The sequence below is a fragment of the Carassius gibelio genome, chromosome B16 (assembly GCF_023724105.1).
Source record: "Carassius gibelio isolate Cgi1373 ecotype wild population from Czech Republic chromosome B16, carGib1.2-hapl.c, whole genome shotgun sequence".
Classification (NCBI taxonomy): domain Eukaryota; kingdom Metazoa; phylum Chordata; class Actinopteri; order Cypriniformes; family Cyprinidae; genus Carassius; species Carassius gibelio.
The window spans coordinates 27,333,621-27,352,273 of record NC_068411.1 but is presented as its reverse complement, the minus strand read 5'-3'; the positions used below and the strand labels follow the sequence as shown (position 1 = coordinate 27,352,273).

The 18,653-nt window shown below is 37.0% G+C and overlaps 1 protein-coding gene and 2 long non-coding RNA genes across 3 annotated transcripts; 2 read left to right on the top strand and 1 right to left on the bottom strand.

Annotated features, from left to right (window-relative positions):
• The first annotated feature begins 131 nt into the window (after positions 1 to 131).
• Positions 132 to 11,042, top strand: LOC127974656 (trafficking regulator of GLUT4 1-like). Its single transcript, XM_052578092.1, has 2 exons — positions 132 to 537; positions 10,893 to 11,042. The coding sequence occupies exons 1-2, from the start codon at positions 217 to 219 to the stop codon at positions 11,040 to 11,042; spliced, it is 471 nt and encodes a 156-aa protein (XP_052434052.1). The 5' UTR covers positions 132 to 216.
• On the bottom strand, positions 10,053 to 11,083 carry LOC127974661 (uncharacterized). The gene is made up of 2 exons (XR_008157339.1): positions 10,958 to 11,083; positions 10,053 to 10,801 (listed from the first exon to the last, which is right to left on the bottom strand). It is a non-coding gene; the product is annotated as an uncharacterized LOC127974661 (long non-coding RNA).
• A 1,983-nt stretch (positions 11,084 to 13,066) lies between these two features.
• On the top strand, positions 13,067 to 16,184 carry LOC127974660 (uncharacterized). Its single transcript, XR_008157338.1, has 2 exons — positions 13,067 to 13,732; positions 15,632 to 16,184. It is a non-coding gene; the product is annotated as an uncharacterized LOC127974660 (long non-coding RNA).
• Positions 16,185 to 18,653: the final 2,469 nt, after the last annotated feature.

The following is an 18,653-nucleotide window of genomic DNA, read 5'->3' as shown; positions in this document are numbered from 1 at the left end:
GTATTTCATCAGTAATACCCAAGTAAACTTTAAGCTATAAGTTGATGCCTGCAATCATACTGTATAAAGTTATTTTAACTCCTCCCCTTCAACTCAGCCCCCATTTGCTGGCTACTTTCATCAGCACATAAAAGACTGAACCAGAGTACAGTATTACATACATTGCTGCGGATCATAAGGCAAAATAAATTACAATCAAAATCCAAAATCCGAACAATGGATCCCAGTCAGTTTTCCAGTCAGCCTCCAGAAGCCTACAAATCATCTGGGAAATCAGGGATGCCAGCAGCGCCACCACCAGCATATCAGCACAATCCTGCTGGATATCCTCCTTCCTTTCTGAACCAGCCGGTCCCCCAGGGCCCGTACACCCAGGGGCCATATCCAGGACAGCCTGCGGTCACTGTGCAGCCTGCTGTTTTTGTGACCGCCGCTCCACTGGCCAATCCAGTGCCAGATTACCTGGCCTATTCCATCTTCACCATGCTGTGCTGCTGCTTACCTCTGGGCATTGCTGCACTGATTTACTCCATCTTTGTAAGTATATTAGTTTCATAAAATTTTGTTTAATTTCCTTAACATTTGTATAATCATTAAGTATAAAGTATAAAACATGTTTGTAGAATTTAATATAGTAATCATCTATCAAAGGTTGGTCAAAATAAATGGATGAATCATTCTTTCTAGATGGAAATATATTTTTATATTTTATCTTATATCTTTTTGAACAAAACAGAAAAAAAATCTAAATGTCACCAAAATATGTTTTATGATTGGTAAAATAATTTATTTGATATATTTGGTATATTTTATTTTATCACACACACACATATATAAATATATGTGTGTGTGTGTGTGCGTATTAGGTATGTGGTTAATCTATTATGTGGTTGATCTATTACCTATTACCTATTATGGGGTTAATCTATTATGTGGTTGATCTATTACCTAAATTGATATTGCTTTTTTTTAATCCCCTACATTGATCCCATGCTGCCCAAATAATTTTAGTGAACATGTACTTAAACAATTTATGATTTTAATAACTAGAAAAAGGAGATACAGTTGACTGCTAAATAGGTGAGAGGCTTGTTAAAGCTTAAGCTGTATTTGTGGTCACACTAATATGTAGACATTATAATAAGATCTTTCCTTTAACTTCCCAAACTGAACAATTAATTTCCTGTAAATGACTGCCAGCTGTAAAGATGAAGGTGTGGCACTGGATACACCCTGAACAACAGTGTTAAGGGGGAAAAAGTATTCACATTATATAAGTTATTATTACTGTTGTACTGCAGTATAAAAAATTTCACTGAAAGAAAAAACTAAAAATTAATAAATTATAATCTTATATCAAATTATAGTCTTTCTACAGGATACAGGTCACAAATCAGAAGGCCTCTGTTCGACTAAATGAATCGTCATTATAATGATATTTTTAACAAGAAATACTAGTCAGGCCAGTAGATTGGGGACAGTGTTGGGAAGGTACTTTGGAAATTTAATATGTTACAGATTACAAGTTACCCTATTTAAAATGTAATAAATAATGTAACTATTTTGATTACTCTATTAAAGTAATGTAACAGATTTCATTTGATTACTTTTTGATCACTTTTCAACATTTTTAACAAATATTTTCAACTGTTAATCATTTTGAAACATTTAAGCCAAGTGTAACTACTCGCTGGTCATTAAACAGTCCATGTTTCCAAAATACTGATGTCCATTTGTTTTATTTATAGATATGGAACACCGTGAAAACTACATACAAACAGAAACACAAAAATATAGTTTTACACACGCATAACAATTCGAAGGACATCAATGCAAATAAGGAAATATACATAAATGAACACTTTTACCGTGTTGGCCTGGTTACCAGCAGTAGAATGGTGAAGAGCTCTAACAGGTGTATCTAAGTTTAAATCTCATCATTCAATTTGCAGCACTTCCAGGTTAAATCTAATCAGGAAGGTCACATGACCTTCAATTTAATAAAACTTAGCAGTACCACCAATTAAGCACATCAGAATTCATGCAATTGACACACATACACAATATTATATTTAAATTGTAAAGTCTTAAAAATACAAAAAAGGAGCAAAACCCTGATATTACAAATACCTCATACACAACCCATAAATGACCTATCAGTGTCAGCTACACTCCCACCAAATTACCCTTGATCTATTCAATAAACATAGAATGCAACAATTTGAATAATCAGTGGAAATTTCCAGGCATCAACACAATACATGAAAACAACTAACATGATTCTATCCCCACAATTCATTATTACACATTCTTCAGTTAAAATGAACAAATTGTTCACCATATCACATTGTTTTAATATTAAATGCAGTACACATCAACATGTGACCAAAATCCCAAGACCTACATGATATCAATACACCTGAATTTGAATAAAGTGATAAGGCAATTTAACTTTTAGTTAAATCACTGCTGCTGTTAACTCTAATCTTGGCATGGAGACAACTTGTGTGGGGACAACTCTCGCTTTCCCCGTGACTAAGGCACAATGTACCTTGGTACACTCACCAGCCTGAAATAGGAGCACTGACCATAACCTTTACTACTTGCATCAAAAAGGTGTTGCAACTCAGTTCTCAAGATCTTCCTGAAGTTTGAAGATGTTAAACCTATTGGTATCTGTACCTTTTCTAGATTAGACAAATCCTTCAACCAGCTCTCCCACCTTGATCTCAATTCAATGTGTAGTGGTTCATCCCAACTTATGCCCTTATGACACATCTCTTGCAGCACCTTCTTACCGGATATGATGAATGGAGCCAAGAACCCCAATGTATCATAAATGGAAGCCACAATGGAAAGAATACCACGTTGTGTGGCAGGTTTCTCATCAAGCACAGAATTAAAGGTAAAGGCGTCATTCTCCACATCCCACCTTACTCCCAGAACATTCTTAACTGGAAGATAATCATTATGGAAATCCACATCTTCCACCTCAACAGCACGGTCACTCTCACTGATGGACGCAAGCACTTTTCTATTGTTGGAAACAAATTTGTGAAGGTGTAGTTTTCCTTTAGCACACCGAGCCTGAGCTTCTTCTACCAGCCTAATTGCCAGCTCAACGGATTCCAGACTTATGAGACTATCATCTATATAGAAATTATTTATGATGAAACTAGCAGCTAAAGGATACTCCCTCTCAATGCTGGCGAGACACTTCAGGCCATAATTGGCGCAACCTGGGGAGGATGATGCTCCAAAGAGATGTACTTTCATTCGATATTCTCTGGGCTCTGTGTTTAGATCACCATTTAACCACCACAGAAAACGCAGGTAATCCTGATCTTCCCTAATGACATGAAATCTATTAAACATTTTCTCAATGTCACACATGACAGCAATTTGATGTTTGCGGAAGCGACAAAGCACTCCAGTCAACCCATTGGTAAGATCGGGCCCAGTCAATAGATAGTCATTCAAAGCGGTACCTTTAAACGTGTCCGTACAATCGAAGACTACCCTGATCTTATTTGGCTTCTTTGGGTGATAAACACCTTGGTGTGGAATATAACACAAATTTCCCATATCTAGTTTCTCATAAGCTATTTCTGCATCCCCATCTCTTAAGACACCTTCCATAAACATCCTGTAATCACATTTGAATTGAGGATCCTTGTCCAATTTCCTTTTAAGATGCTTCAGTCGTACTAATGCAAGCTTCTTATTATTTGGAAGTTGGGGACTAGTTTTAAAGGGAAGGGGCATCTCAAGATGGCCACATTCATTATGATAAACGCCTTCCTTTAGAACCTGCAGAAACTGAACATCGTCCTGAGATATGCTCTTTTCTCCTAACCGACTATCTACCAAATCCAGCTCAAGGGCTCTAACAGCAGCAGGTGTCACAAGGGGAAGCTCCCTGACTGATATGCGGTGACATATACTAGTCACATCCTTGAAGTTCACACCATTTGGAGTACCTCCTATGATGCTCCAGCCCAGGTCGGTCTTAATGGCATAAGGCTCTTCATCACCTCCATTGATGACCTGTCGAGGTGCCAATGCTCTGGAGCAATCATAGCCAATCAAAAGACCTACTCCACAATCCATTAGTGCAGGCATTTCATCAGCAATGACTTCTAGATGTCTCCTGGCCTCCACAGGCTCTTCCATTAATTTTTGACAGTCATGAACTGAATGACTCTCTCCACAGAACAAACATTTAACTAAAGTTGTGCCATGCACCAGTGTGCTCTTCAAATTACTAGACTCTTTAGTCTTGCGGTCAATAATATTGCTGGTATTACCCATAGCACATGCTGCATCTAAATCATTCACCGTGGTTGCCAACGTATTTACTCTTAAACGCTTGATCTCCTTGAAGGGCTTTTCTTCACAGATCTTCAATGCATACAACGATGACACAGGATTGCACGCTATGCGTGCTTCCTTTGAGACAAATGAAGCAAACTCACTAAAGCTTGGATAATCTTTATCTTGATCTAGCTGTTTTGTGACATAACGGTTCCACCTACTCGTCACCCAGTTGGGAAGCTTGACTAGTATCTTCTGATTCTCTTCGCAATCATTCAACACCTGAAGACCCTTGATGTGCGGCATAGCATCACTACATGATTGCAAGAAGTCACTGAACTCTCTTAGCTTAACGTACTCTGATGCACCAATCTTAGGCCACCTATTTAGTTTCTCTCTAAAGGCACGTTGCGCCACAAAGGAGTGACCATATCTAGCATTTAACTTCTCCCAGGCTTGCTGATAGGCTTGTTCATCTTTCCTATAAAAACTACCTTTCAAAACTGATCTTGCTTCACCATCAATATACTTTTGCAAATAGAACAGCCTGTCTGCTGAATTCAGACACCGTCTCTCTATAAGAGCCTTAAAGGTTGTGCTCCACTCTATAAACTTAAGTGGGTCACCAAAAAATACAAAAGGTTCTGGAACGGGAAGTCGAGATAGGGCCATTGACTCTTGCAATGCCTGTACTACGGATACCTCACCTTTTGTGACTTGCGGACTCAAACTTGATGTATTAGGAACTAGGGGACTGGGGTTGCTCACATCACTACATGCTGAACCACACTGCTGACTTCTTACTCTTAACTCCTCCTCAGTATACACTCGAAGCCTTGCTTCCATAACCTCAATGTCTCTACGATTTTCAAGCTTCTTCAATCGCTGCCTTTGTGCATCAATGTCAGCCTCCATTTCCATTTCTGCTTTCTTTGCAGCTAACAACGCGGCAGTCTCTGCTCTTCTAGCGGAAATGCTTGCAGACTCTGAAGAGGGTTTAGAGTGATTACTAAAAACTGTGGCTCTAGAAACTGTGGATCCATATATGGACCTAGCATACTCACAGTCCAACAACACACGCAATCTTGCCTTCTCAGCTTCAGCATCGAACTCCATGCCATCCTCCACTAAACGTACATTCATTATTTTAATCAAGTCTGCAGTCACAGCTGAACATGCATCTATTTTTCTTCTAATTTCTTGACTTGGTACTGCTTGGAGTCGCATGCTATCATATAGGCCTTTCAATTCAGATTCTTTCTTCTCAACCCCATCCATCATGTCACACAAATCACTTTCAGAACACTCCTGTTTTAACTTTAAACGAACCTCTCTGACATGGATCTTCCAACTATTATATGCAGATATGAACTTGCTTTCCCTTTGGACCAGTTCTTGTGCTTTTAACTCCTGCATCTTTGGTGTTAAATGTTTATCACGGGAAGATTTCCTAATTTCATTGGTCTTTAATAAAGTAGAATTAAGCTCTTTAAGTCTTGCCTCAGATTTTTCAGTACATGTGGTACATGATTCATGTCGATTTCTCACAACACACTCATTAACTTGTAATGGAGATTCATTTTGCTCTGCTAAATCACCCTGAACTGACATTTTCGCTCTTAAAAATGTAACACTTTAAACAACAATACAACACATAATAAAATAACAGTCAATAACAGTGAAACTCTTAAATAGAGTAATGCCACTTAAATGTTACTTTAAACACTATTTCAATTAAGCAAATTAAGAACCAATTGTCACTAGGACATTTCTTTCTTACATTGTTCTCTAATTATAGGCAGCTTTGTCTTGTAACAATTTTATTTTAACTTCTAAAACCATCCATTTACCAAAGATAACATTTAATATTTTATAGTCTGACCTGCTGATGCACGGATGAATCAGGCTGCGTGAGAAAGTCCTCCATCGGGATGTATCACAACTGTACGTAAAACCCGCAACAAACCACGGCGGAAAGACGCATAGTTGCACGCTGAAACTTGCAACAATCAGTCCTACGAAATGAGGCACCAGCTGCACGATGAACCCAGTTTGCAACACTCAAGGATCCAGGAATACCGCACTAGAATCGCGCGCCGAAGACAGCCGCCTCCATCACCGCAGGAAGCAGCCAACCACTCCGAAAGACCCAGACGCGAGAAGCCGCACGCTGAAGCCGAAGTAAACTTTGGTGGAATGGAATTAGGCCACGTTTTCACTGTAACTACTCGCTGGTCATTAAACAGTCCATGTTTCCAAAATACTGATGTCCATTTGTTTTATTTATAGATATGGAACACTGTGAAAACTACATACAAACAGAAACACAAAAATATAGTTTTACACACACATAACAATTCGAAGGACATCAATGCAAATAAGGAAATATACATAAATGAACACTTTTACCGTGTTGGCCTGGTTACCAGCAGTAGAATGGTGAAGAGCTCTAACAGGTGTATCTAAGTTTAAATCTCATCATTCAATTTGCAGCACTTCCAGGTTAAATCTAATCAGGAAGGTCACATGACCTTCAATTTAATAAAACTTAGCAGTACCACCAATTAAGCACATCAGAATTCATGCAATTGACACACATACACAATATTATATTTAAATTGTAAAGTCTTAAAAATACAAAAAAGGAGCAAAACCCTGATATTACAAATACCTCATACACAACCCATAAATGACCTATCAGTGTCAGCTACACCAAGCCTTAACCTTACAGTACACAACACTGATTACTGTCAGACTTTTAAGCCTTCATCACTTGAATTAAGATTATAATAATTAAATTTAAAGCACCGCCACTACAAAATCAGACTTTTTTTATTTTATTAATCTTTTAATCTTAAAAAATAAAGCTTGTGTGTGTGTGTGTGTGTGTGTGTGTGTGTGTGTATATTCAGTCCTATGGCAGCCTCAAAGCTACTGCCACACCGACCTTGGGATTGTGCAATCGATTTGATCCCAGGTGAAACCATTCCCAATGGTCGGATCTATTTGTTGTCGATCCCAGAACAAGCCGCCATGCAAGAATACATCGAAGAGGCTGTGAGACAAGGGTACATCAGACCTCTCCACCTCTGTGGTCCTGCTTAGATTAAAGAGCCCTAAATAAAATCACTGTGAAATTTAGCTGTCCATTCCCTCTAGTGCCGTCCTCCCTAGAACAACTCAGAGAAGCCCGCATATTCACTAAGCTGGACCTTAGGAGTGCATATAACCTGATTAGGTTTCGAGAAGGAGACAAATGGAAAACGCAGTTAATCACCCTAGCAGGGCACGACGAATATATTGTGATGCCGTATGGCCTGGTAAACGCCCCTGCTGTGTTCCATAGTTTTATGGATGAAGTCCTCCGAGTATTCCTGAACCGATTTGTTCTCGTTTACATCGGTGATATTTTCATCTTCTCCTGGATTAGAACCGAACATCAATGCCATCTCTCCCAAGTACTCTAACGGTTCAGATCGTTTTCCCTGTTCTTGAAAGCAGAGAAGTGCTTTTTCCACCAGACCTCCATCAAATTCTTGGGTTACCACCTCTGCGAGAGAGGAGTTAGGATGGTTGACCATAAGACCCAAGCCATCACCTCCTGGCCCAATCCTAAATCAATCAAGGATTTACAGAGATTCCTGGGTTTTGCAAACTTTTACAGCTGGTTCATAAACCAATACAGCATGATAACAGTGCCATTAACATCGCTCCTGAAGGGGAAGCCAAAGACCCTTCACTGGACTCCAGAAGCTGAACATACTTTTCAAACACTGAAAACCGCCTTCACCACTGCTGCCCTGCTCCAGCATCCAGACCCAGAAAAGAAGTTCATTGTCGACAACAGGCGAGGGGGCCATCCTGTCGCAGTACCCAGAGAACTCGTCCAAATCCATGCCTTTTGCATTTTTCTCCCAAAAATTATCCCCCACTGAAGGAAACTACGATATTGGTAAACGGGAACTCGTAGCTGTGAAACTCACCCTGGAAGAATGGGGACAATGGTTGGAGGGGGCTTTGCATCCATTTCTCATGCTTACCAACCACAAGAACCTCCAGTACTTTAAAGAAGTTAAGAGGTGAGCCTTGCCAAGCTCGATGGGCTTTGTTCTTTACCCGGATTCACTTTCAGATATCCTACCATCCAGGGTCAAAGAACACAAGAGCAGATACCCTGTCACGTCTCCACACTCCCGAGGAAACCATAGAAGAACCAGAAACCATCCTATCAACAAAGTTATTCGTCAAACCCATCCAGTGGGACCTTGATGAACAGATCCTTGAGCTGTCACAAAACATGGCCATTCCTCCAGAGTGTCCTGCTGACAAAATCTACATGCCTGAAGATCTCCGAACTTCCCTCATCTCCTCCACTCACTCATTTGTTGGAACCGTTCACCCTGGCATCAGCAAAACATACTCCACCCTTCAGCAGAAATACTGGTGGCCAAAAATGCAGGACGACATCAAGACGTTTGTCCAAGGGTGTACACTCTGCGCTATAACCAAGGTCCCACGCCAGTTACCCACCGGAAAGCTAATCCCATTACCCATACCCCCTGGTCCCATATTGTAGTCGACTTCCCAGTCTCCGACGGTAACATATATATTCTTGTGGCCATTGAATGATTCTTGAAGACGTGCAAACTAACCCCTCTGAAAGCCCTGCCTACTGCCTTTGACAAGGTAGTTTGAACTTACTGTTTGAACACGTGTTTCGCAATTTTGGCATTCCTGAAGATATCGTGTCTGACAGAGGTCCCCAGTTCATCTCACGGGTATGGCAGTCATTCTTCGCCCTCCTCAGTGTAACAATAAGCTTAACTTCCAGTTACCACCCGCAGACAAATAGTCAAACAGAATGAAAAATTCAGCACATCAGCAGCTTCTTCAGGATGTTCCACCACACCAACCAAAAAAGGTGTTAGGTAATGTCAGGGACCAGTCAAACCCGGACCCATCCATCCCACACTGACCACGCTTCCCTGAGTACTAATCACCTGCTCACCATTAGCAATCTCATCACAGCGCACTATAAAGCACTCATCACAACCCCAGTTCGATGTCAAGCCTCCAACAGGAACAGACCATAGACAGTTGTCTCGGGATCGTCTAGTGCACCGCGGATTCAAAGACGTAATGTATACGCACCTTTTGAAACAATAACCTTTGTGTCCTTGTACTAATGCCCCCAGGATTCCTGAATATTCGTCTGTTACCTGAGTTCCAACGATCTCCAGAGTCTCCTGTGCAGGGCTGTCGCTAGAGGGGTGAAAGGTGGTGACGATTATAGGGGCCTATGGCTGAAGAGGGGCCACCAACGATCTTAACAGAAAAAGATGTGAAGGAACCCAATTCAGCACCGGCGCGTGGTGTTCTGTGTGCACAGGGCACATTCAGAGAGACGCGTCTCAAAGCCATTGAACACTGAATTTGCCTCTTCTTGCTTTGTATCGACAAATACATACAAAATGATTTCAAAATAGCTGTCTTGGAAAGTATGTTCGAAAACAATTTTGGTTATGTCTTAAGTGAAAGTTAACAGTGCAGAAAAAATCGGATGTGTATTATTATAATGGATGCATTGTCTCTTAAAGTGACCACACCTAATTTTAATTTTAAAGTTAATCCAAGAAAATGAAAGGCAGAAAATCACTTACTGCTCTTGAATTAATTACTTTGTAGCTTTAACAATAATTAATCCAGAGTCAAACTGAAAATTATTCAGACACAAGATATAATTTTTTGACATTTTTTATTTGTGGGTGCAGAGCAATATTCATTTATGTAACCTACAACAAAATAAAGCAAACTACTAACAGTTGTCTAAAGTTTTGTTTGATTGTAATCCAATACACACCTTTTTCTCAAAGCTTTCTGGCATTATCAAGATACATTTGTTCTAACAGTTTAACTATAAGTTCTTGTTCTATTTTTTTACCATGTTTCTAAACTATAGCAAATAAACTATGATAATGTGAGAAATGTTAAAGGTATTTGAATACATTTTGGTCTGACTGTATAATTTATTTTACACTGAAGCCTATGTAGTGCTATTTTACATTTGATTATTCCGTTTCTGTACTTACACTTAAAGTACACATACAAACTTAAACAAGCTTAAACATGGTGTAAATAGTGCAAATAAATAAATAGAATGAACATGCAAATTAAACAATTTCAAAAAGGGCCCACTGGTAGAACCTGCACCGGGGCCCCGTGAACCCCAGCTACGACCCTGCTCCTGTGTTTCATCCAAGCTCACTTGATAACTTCCGCGTCTGAAAGAGAAAGAGAAAAGTATTAACGAACTGTGACTGTGTTGCATTGACATATCTGCAAAGGATGTACTCACCTGTTTTCAGCCTCGCACTGAGGGATTTGCACCAAACCCGCACCTGAAACCACTGATTACTTACCTCGTACTTGTTATTCTGTAAATAAACACTGTGGTTGGATTCACTTACCTCTGCCTCTTGTTACTATCCTGACACACAGAGTACATTTTACAAGTAAATACACATATTTTAGTCTTTGTACTTTGGCTTACATCATATATTTTACAATTGTTTTCACAGACTCGAGATGCCAACAACTCAGGACAGCGAGAATTAGCAGAGAAGAACTCCAAAACTGCACGCACCCTGAATCATGTCGCCCTTGGTATTGGCCTCGTTGTCATTGTAGTGATCATCATCAGCCAGATTGTGATTCGGACTGCTAGATAAAAACTGACATGGTTATATGCAGATTACAAACTGATTTGATTTTCTGTATTTTGAATGTCACTAGTTCAGTTTATCATTACTCTAATATGCATTGAGGCTAATTGTTGTATGTTTGAAATGAAAGCTCCTGTGCTAAGACATTTTGCTTATGTTACATATTTTCTGTGTAGCTGTGCTAATTATATATATATATATATATATATATATATATATAAAACTTAGCATATGTGTGTATTTAGGTACATATGTACATAAATCTGACTATCTTTTTGTTGTTGTTATTTACCACCACATTTATCATGCAGGAAGTGATGTGTCTGGCAGTTAATCCGAGAGGATTATAGAACCCACATAGAGAGTATCTTTAAACAAACACCCAAACAATTTAACAATGTGAGGATAAATTATTAAACAAATAAGTGACAATATGATTTGAGTTATTACCCACAGTACCTGCCACATTTTAAGAAATGAATGTCATCAGAAAAGCACAACAACCAAAAATAACCCACTACAGAGACAGTTTCCAGTGATCAACCAGCTTAAACAGAAATGAAAGTGTTGTCAAATAATCAAAACAGAAGGCACAAACAAACTTTTTTTTTTTAAATCAGAGATGATGTTCTTTTACAACACAGGTAAAGTTATAGACGTGGACTACTGAGATGAGGAAACTAGTTAGTATTTATGATTGCTTGAATTCATTTCTTTTTTTTTTCAGAATAAAACATCAATTTTCTACATTTCTACAGTAATACCATATTGAAATACATGACAAAAAAAAAAAAACACGAAATACTTAAAAAATAGATTTGGTGTAGATTTAGTTTGCTATTTTGTGAAATGTGGCTCAGCTTTTGTAAATAAAAACTGTAGCTTTTTTTTACTAACACAGATACTGTTATATAAAAACAACAATTAAACCATCCAAGTTTTAATAAAATCCATAAAAGTAATAATCACTTTCCTCAGATTTAAGGATTCATAATGAATACGCATCTGCAGTAGCCCACAGCTGCCAACAAACTCCCCCACACTAGGTGCTGAAGAACTGCAAATAAACAGCTTTCGTTTTAGAGCTTTGCTGCAGCCATCATCTTCTCAAGGTGCAAACATAAGATAAACCGCTTTGGTCATGTGACAATTTGCACTAATCATGCGAAACTGCACATATTTAATCGAGACCCTTTATTTTTCCCTTATTTGCAGGAAGTGCACCAAAACATCAGTCAGTAAGGGTTTAGAACTTTTAAATGAAAACCTTTTTTATGGTCACTATTGTGACAGGCGGGATTATTAACATTTAGTTTTCTTCTGAAGTAAAGGAAACCGCGATTGTGAACCCACAAGGATCGCACATTGTAGGCTACGTTGAAAACAGGGGTAAAGTTCTTGGCACTCAGGGGCGTCATGCACTCATTATTTTTTAGGCATTTTTGCAACATGTATATTTTAATTTTTTTTTCCATTTTATTCGAAACATCCCCAAAACGCATTAACTAGGCTATAGTCTACCATGAAATATCTTGATTCTTGATTATGTTGATCTATAGTGGGCGGTGCTCGAAGTAATAATATAATCTATTAAATATGCATTAAAACCTGTTTACTAACATTTTTAATGGCTGAGTTCATATTTAAGGTAAATTTAACATTGCTAATCATAACACTTTTATGGTACAGAAAGTGAGCAAAGAACATTGACAATTTTACATTATCAAACATCACTGACGGTCTAGTTCAAGCACACTCGAAAACTCCCATTAAAATCACTGACGCTGTTTACACAATGAAAGTAATAGGTATATCTTACAGATTCGTAAACACTTTTGCACTTTGTTGTTTCTGACGAGAGAATTCGCCAGAAAGAGGTATTCAGTCAGCGAGCCAGTGAAGAAAACACTGCATTACAGCGATGACTCATCTGAACAGCTCTGATTGGTCATTGCATCATGAGCATCGTGTGTAATTGGTTAATGCGCAGTTCAGTACGTCTGTATCTGGCTCAGCGCCAGCCAGCGAACGCATATTTGATTTTTAACAGAAGGTGATATGACGCACTGAACGCTCTAATTATGCAGGTGATATTGTATTAAATGTAGAAAATATTAATCGGCTATTTATTTATTAATTTATTGTCTTTTGGAAGCTGCATTAAAAATCTTATTGTCTCAAAAATCTGAGGTGGCACGTCACGCCCCCTCACGTTGAATAGGGATGACGCCTCTGTTCACTCCTCCCCTACAAATTGCATTTGCTGACTCGCTTCATCAACACAGACAAGCCTGAGTCAGACAAAAGGAATATATCTCAGCAGATCACAAGGCAACGGATATTTCAATCAGAATCCAATAATCTGAAGAATGTATCCCAGCCATTCTTTCAATCAGCCTCCAGGGGCCTTGAATTCATCTGAGAAATCAGCAATGTTATATTCTTTTTCACCACCACCACCATACCAGGCCAATCCTGCTGGATATCCTCCCTCTTTTCCAAGCCAGCCGGTCCCCCAAGGCCCCTACGCCCAGGGGCCGCATCCAGGACAACCCGTGGTTGCTGCTCAGCCTGCAGTATTTGTGACAACCACTCCAATGGCTAGTCTAGTGCCAGATTACTTGGGTTACTCTATTTTCACCATGCTGTGCTGCTGTTTTCCTCTGGGCATTGCTGCACTTGTTTTCTCCTTCTCTGTAAGTATTAGTCCATGTGCTTTACTTTTGTTTAATTTCTTTATTTAGATGACAAATTGCTTCTAAATTGCTTGTTTTGTCAGAACAATTGTTGGGTTGATTATTATGTTTTCAAAGGTTTTCTGTTTTGAGCCTGAATAATTAATTGATCATTATCCTTTCATTGTTCTGCACTGTGGTTTGGAGAATGAGTTGATGAATAATATATATATATATATATATATATATATAAATTATGTAAATAGAAAAAAAACTTCTTACATGATTATAGTAAACAGTGTATTTTTTTAAAACAGTATTAATTTATTTAACATGACAAAGCACTTTAAACTATTTCATAACTAAGATACGGGTGATTGCCAAGAAGGCTATGTAAGCCTGTTAAATAGTTTGTAATAGTATTGTCTTTGTGGTTAAAATGATATGTAAATAAGACAAGCTCTGACATGTAACTGCCATGTTCCATAGATAAAGTGCGTGTACAAGTGGGTGGGTTCTTCTGTCTTTCTGTTTCCAGTAAATGACGGTCAGTTGGGAATAGGTGTGGCACTGGAGACCCCCTCAACAGATCTTTAAGAAAATATATAATACCTATATATTTTTTTGTTTTAGTTATTTTGACTGCTTTAGAGCTGAATATATCATTTCAATTATAAAAAATAAATAAAGATAAACAAGGAAACTATCTTTATTTTTAAATTGCTAGCAAATTTAACTGCATGTTTTCAAGTAGGCTAAAGGCAACACATTGAAATTTGAAGGCGGTAAGACTGTGATTCTTCTTTAAACATGTTTAAGAAATGTGGTGTAAAGGGGAAGTTCACTCAAAACCTAAAATTAACCCATGCACTCACCCTCAATCCATCCTGTATATATATATATATATATATATGATTATAGTATATATATATATATATATGATTATAGTATATATATATATATATATATATATATATATCCTGGCACTTCTAAGCTTAATTATAGCAGTGAATGGTGGTCGAGATTTTGAAGCCCAAAAAGTGTATCAATCCAACAAATCTTGGGGGTTAATAAATGTCTGAAGTGGTGGAATGGTGTAAGAAAAATGTAGAACTTTATAAACCATATTTCACTTCACTTTTCAACTTTATAACAATTTCAGATTAACTGGCAAATACACTGTAAAAAGGGAATTGTGAAAGTTATAAATAAAACAAAGAATTATATTTTTTTATCAGAAAATAAGACTTCCTACTTAAATTTGACACTTTGAATTGAACTTGATTTTTTTTTTTTTTTACAGTGTCTAAAATGTGTTGAGTTTTTAAGTTAATCTGAAGAGCTTGATTAATTAGTTTAGGTGCATTAGCTGTTTGCTGTCTCTGTTTACACTCTGTCAATACAATAATGCAGCCTGAACTGGTCAAACTGATAGAAACGAACAGCCAGAATACAAAGCAAACAACTTAGAATGATGATCCGTGAACAAAATTGTTTTATTTAAGCACTCAGATCAGTAAAATGAAAGGTTTTCTGCAACCTTCTGAATTTAATGACCCATGATCTGACAAGAATATTAACCATAATAATAGTAATTGGCATTAATACTAATAAACAAAATATGAAATGTTTAAAAATGTATGACATGTTGGTGTACCTAGGTTTAAATATATAGATACAAACATGTTGTGTTGTGTTGTTTGCTTGTTGGTACAGCATACATTTACCATCAAATAAACAGTACTTAATACAACCTAAAAATCTTCCATCAAATAAAAACAAAGCATTAAATGTTACTAAGAAACCCATCCACAGAATGGAGTTTGCCCCCTCTTTTGAGAACTCCCCCATCTGCCATTGGCTCAAAGCAACTCAGAGAACAGAAGTGGCTGACACTGTGTTTCACAATTGCTTTTACAGACTCGAAATGCCAACTTCGCAGGACAGCGAGCATTAGCAGAGAAGAATTCTAATACGGCGCTCAACCTGAATCATGCAGCCCTCGGTATTGGCGTCGTTTTCATTGTACTGTATATTATTTTAAAAACTGTGTTGTGAGTTGATAAATGCTAATAAATACAGATTTGATTCTATGCATTGTAAATCCTGTTTGCTCAATGTCAGTATAGCCTGTTTATGACATATGCCATAAGGCTGATTATTGTATGTTTAGACTTTTTTTGCTTATCTTGTATGCAGCTGTGCTAATTTGAGCTTTTTATTACATACATTTTTATTATCTAAGTACATGTATTGACATAAAATACATTCACTCCCTATATCTTTCAAATGACTGTATATGAATTATTTTCTTACTCAATCACAGCCACTATCAAAACTCTTCATGTACACTTTTTTTTTTTTAAGTATTGTTAAACTTATGTTTAAAACCCTGAATAAACAAATACATAAATATCTGATTAGCAATTTGATGCATTTCCACAGTAATACAAAATAAAATACTTTCAAAAGATCTATGTGTTAGTCAATTTTATTACCATCAATACACAATACACAGCCCTTTTTACACATACAGTCTTTACTGGTAAATTTTGTATTTTTAAAAATAATATATATTTGCAAAAATTCCAGTAAATTCGTACTGGTGATGCACTTCCTGTAAATTATCGGTAAGTCAATGTGCTCTGTGTGAACCCAGACATGTTTGCATAAGACCTCTATTCTGCGCCATTCATAACATTCTGATGCAGTTTCAGATTGGAAAGTAAGCAAGCTGAAACAACCAAATACAAAAACTAATGAGGAATGGTTATATAAGTGATGAACCAAAAAATATCCGTGCCAAATTTTACAGTAATTTTTCTACTTCTAAATTATCCCAACAACATATGAATGATTTCTTTAAATCTTTATCTAATATAAACCAGCTGAGTGACTTAGATAAATATTTTTGTAACGCCTCTATCACACTGAAGGAAATAGAGGCAATTAACTCTTTAAAAGCCAACAAATTCCCCAAAACAGATGGACTCAGCTCAGAATTTGACATGCTTTTTAGTCGTAGTATATAGCACCATTCTTGTTAAAGGTTTATGAAGAAAGTATAGAAAAAAATAGCTCTAGCCACCTTATGTCAAGGATTAATAACACTTCTCCCCAAATTAAATAAAGATCCCTTCTCTTTGAGTCCAATTGAATTCGAATTACATTATTAAATAATGATTATAAAATAATAGCTTAAGTTCTAGCAAAAAGATTGAAAAATGTTTTTCACTCCATACTTGACAAAACACAACCAGGATTTATGCAGAACAGGCACATACTACATATGTTAGATTGTTCAGATTAAATAGACCGTTACTCATTCAATAGACAGCTTCATTTTCTTTTTAGATTATTATAAAGCTTTTGACACATTGGAACACAAATTTTTATTTTATGGCTCTACAAAAAATGTCTTTGGTGATGCCTTTTCACATGATGCTCCAAATGCTATACATAAAATAAACAGCTCTATCAAATTAAGTAGAAACTTCACCTTATTTTTTAAATGAGGAGTTCAACAAAGATGTCCAGTATTCCCTTACCTGTTCCTAATTGCAAAACAGTTCCTTAGCGCACATATCAAAAATTGTCAAGAGTATCACAATTGGCATCACTAAAATAAAAATTAGTCAATTAATGGACGATACAGCTTTATTCTTCAATGATTCATTACAAATTCCATTGGCTTTGGGTATTCTTCTGTCTTTTTCTGTAGCTTTGGGATTACATTTAAACTTTAATAAATGCAAATTGCTACCAATTAAAAATTGCTCTCTTAGAAAGCAATTTAAGAAATTTAAATCGCATCATATGACCCCTTCAGTGAGCGAGGTCTTTTGTTCAGGTACTCAGAATTTCCTTCCAAACACAAAATACCAATAACCCCAAAATAATTTGCTACAGTTTTAGGAGCTATCCCCTCTGGTTTATGTATGCTTTATAAAAACTGTAATTACTCCCCAGTATCTACTGCATCCTTTCCTAAACCTTGTGATCCTCCTGTTGGTCGGAAGCCAAAAATGATAAAATACTATCTTTTTTTCTTAAGAATCTGGGGCAAGCTAAAGTTCAAACCGGTGAGGAACGTTTTGCTACAGTTTCCAGTTTAAACAACATGTTTCCTGAAAATGGTGTGCCACAGGGTTTGAGATACGTTTTCTCTTGTTTGGTGGGTTTGTCAAAAATGTCAGCCCAATCAGCAGCAACATGTATATAAAGCATGCTGTAAAGAGACTGCTAGCACAGAGAAATCAACATCAAAATAAATCCACAAGAGCAAGTAGATTGTTTGCACATGTTTAATTACATTAAAAGCAAAATAACTGCATTAATAGGAGCACAAAAATAGATCTGAAACATCCGTCTAAATGTTATTTAGTAATTGCAATGTTTTCTTGTCCATATCCTTTTCTTAGAAAGGTGCGCTAAACAATAATGTAGCACAAAAATACTATACGTATTTAAATATTTTGTTCAGGATCTGTTTTGGTTTAGTTTTCTGTGATTCCCTTTCTCCTGCCTTGTTTGTTTCTATGGTTTTTGATTAATTTGCTTATTCATCATTATTTAGTTAACTCCCTCCACCTGTATTCCATTTTTCAGATGCCTTACTTAAAGTCTTCTTTCTGTTCAGTATTTTGTTGGTTATTAGTTCATGATAGATGTTGCATGTGTGGAATACAATATTAAATACTTTCATTGTGGATTATCCTGGTCTTCTTTGTTTTCCTGAGAGGCTGTAACAATTGTATTGTGGAGTGACACTTTCATAAGCTTTTCTATACTATAGAGTATATAATGGTAGATATTATAGCACAACAACAGTAATCAGTAATAATGATAAGCATAATACTCACAATAAAAAATTATGAGGTCAAATACAGTAGCCTAGATCATAAGCAAAGGGACTTATTTTATAACCATTATTTTATGTTAT

Excerpts from the sequence above, each read along its gene's own strand:
- LOC127974656 (XM_052578092.1), top strand. The coding sequence starts at position 217 with ATGGATCCCAGTCAGTTTTCCAGTCAGCCTCCAGAAGCCTACAAATCA. Across the intron at positions 538-10,892 it reads CACTGATTTACTCCATCTTT|ACTCGAGATGCCAACAACTC; the intron begins GTAAGTATATTA and ends TTGTTTTCACAG.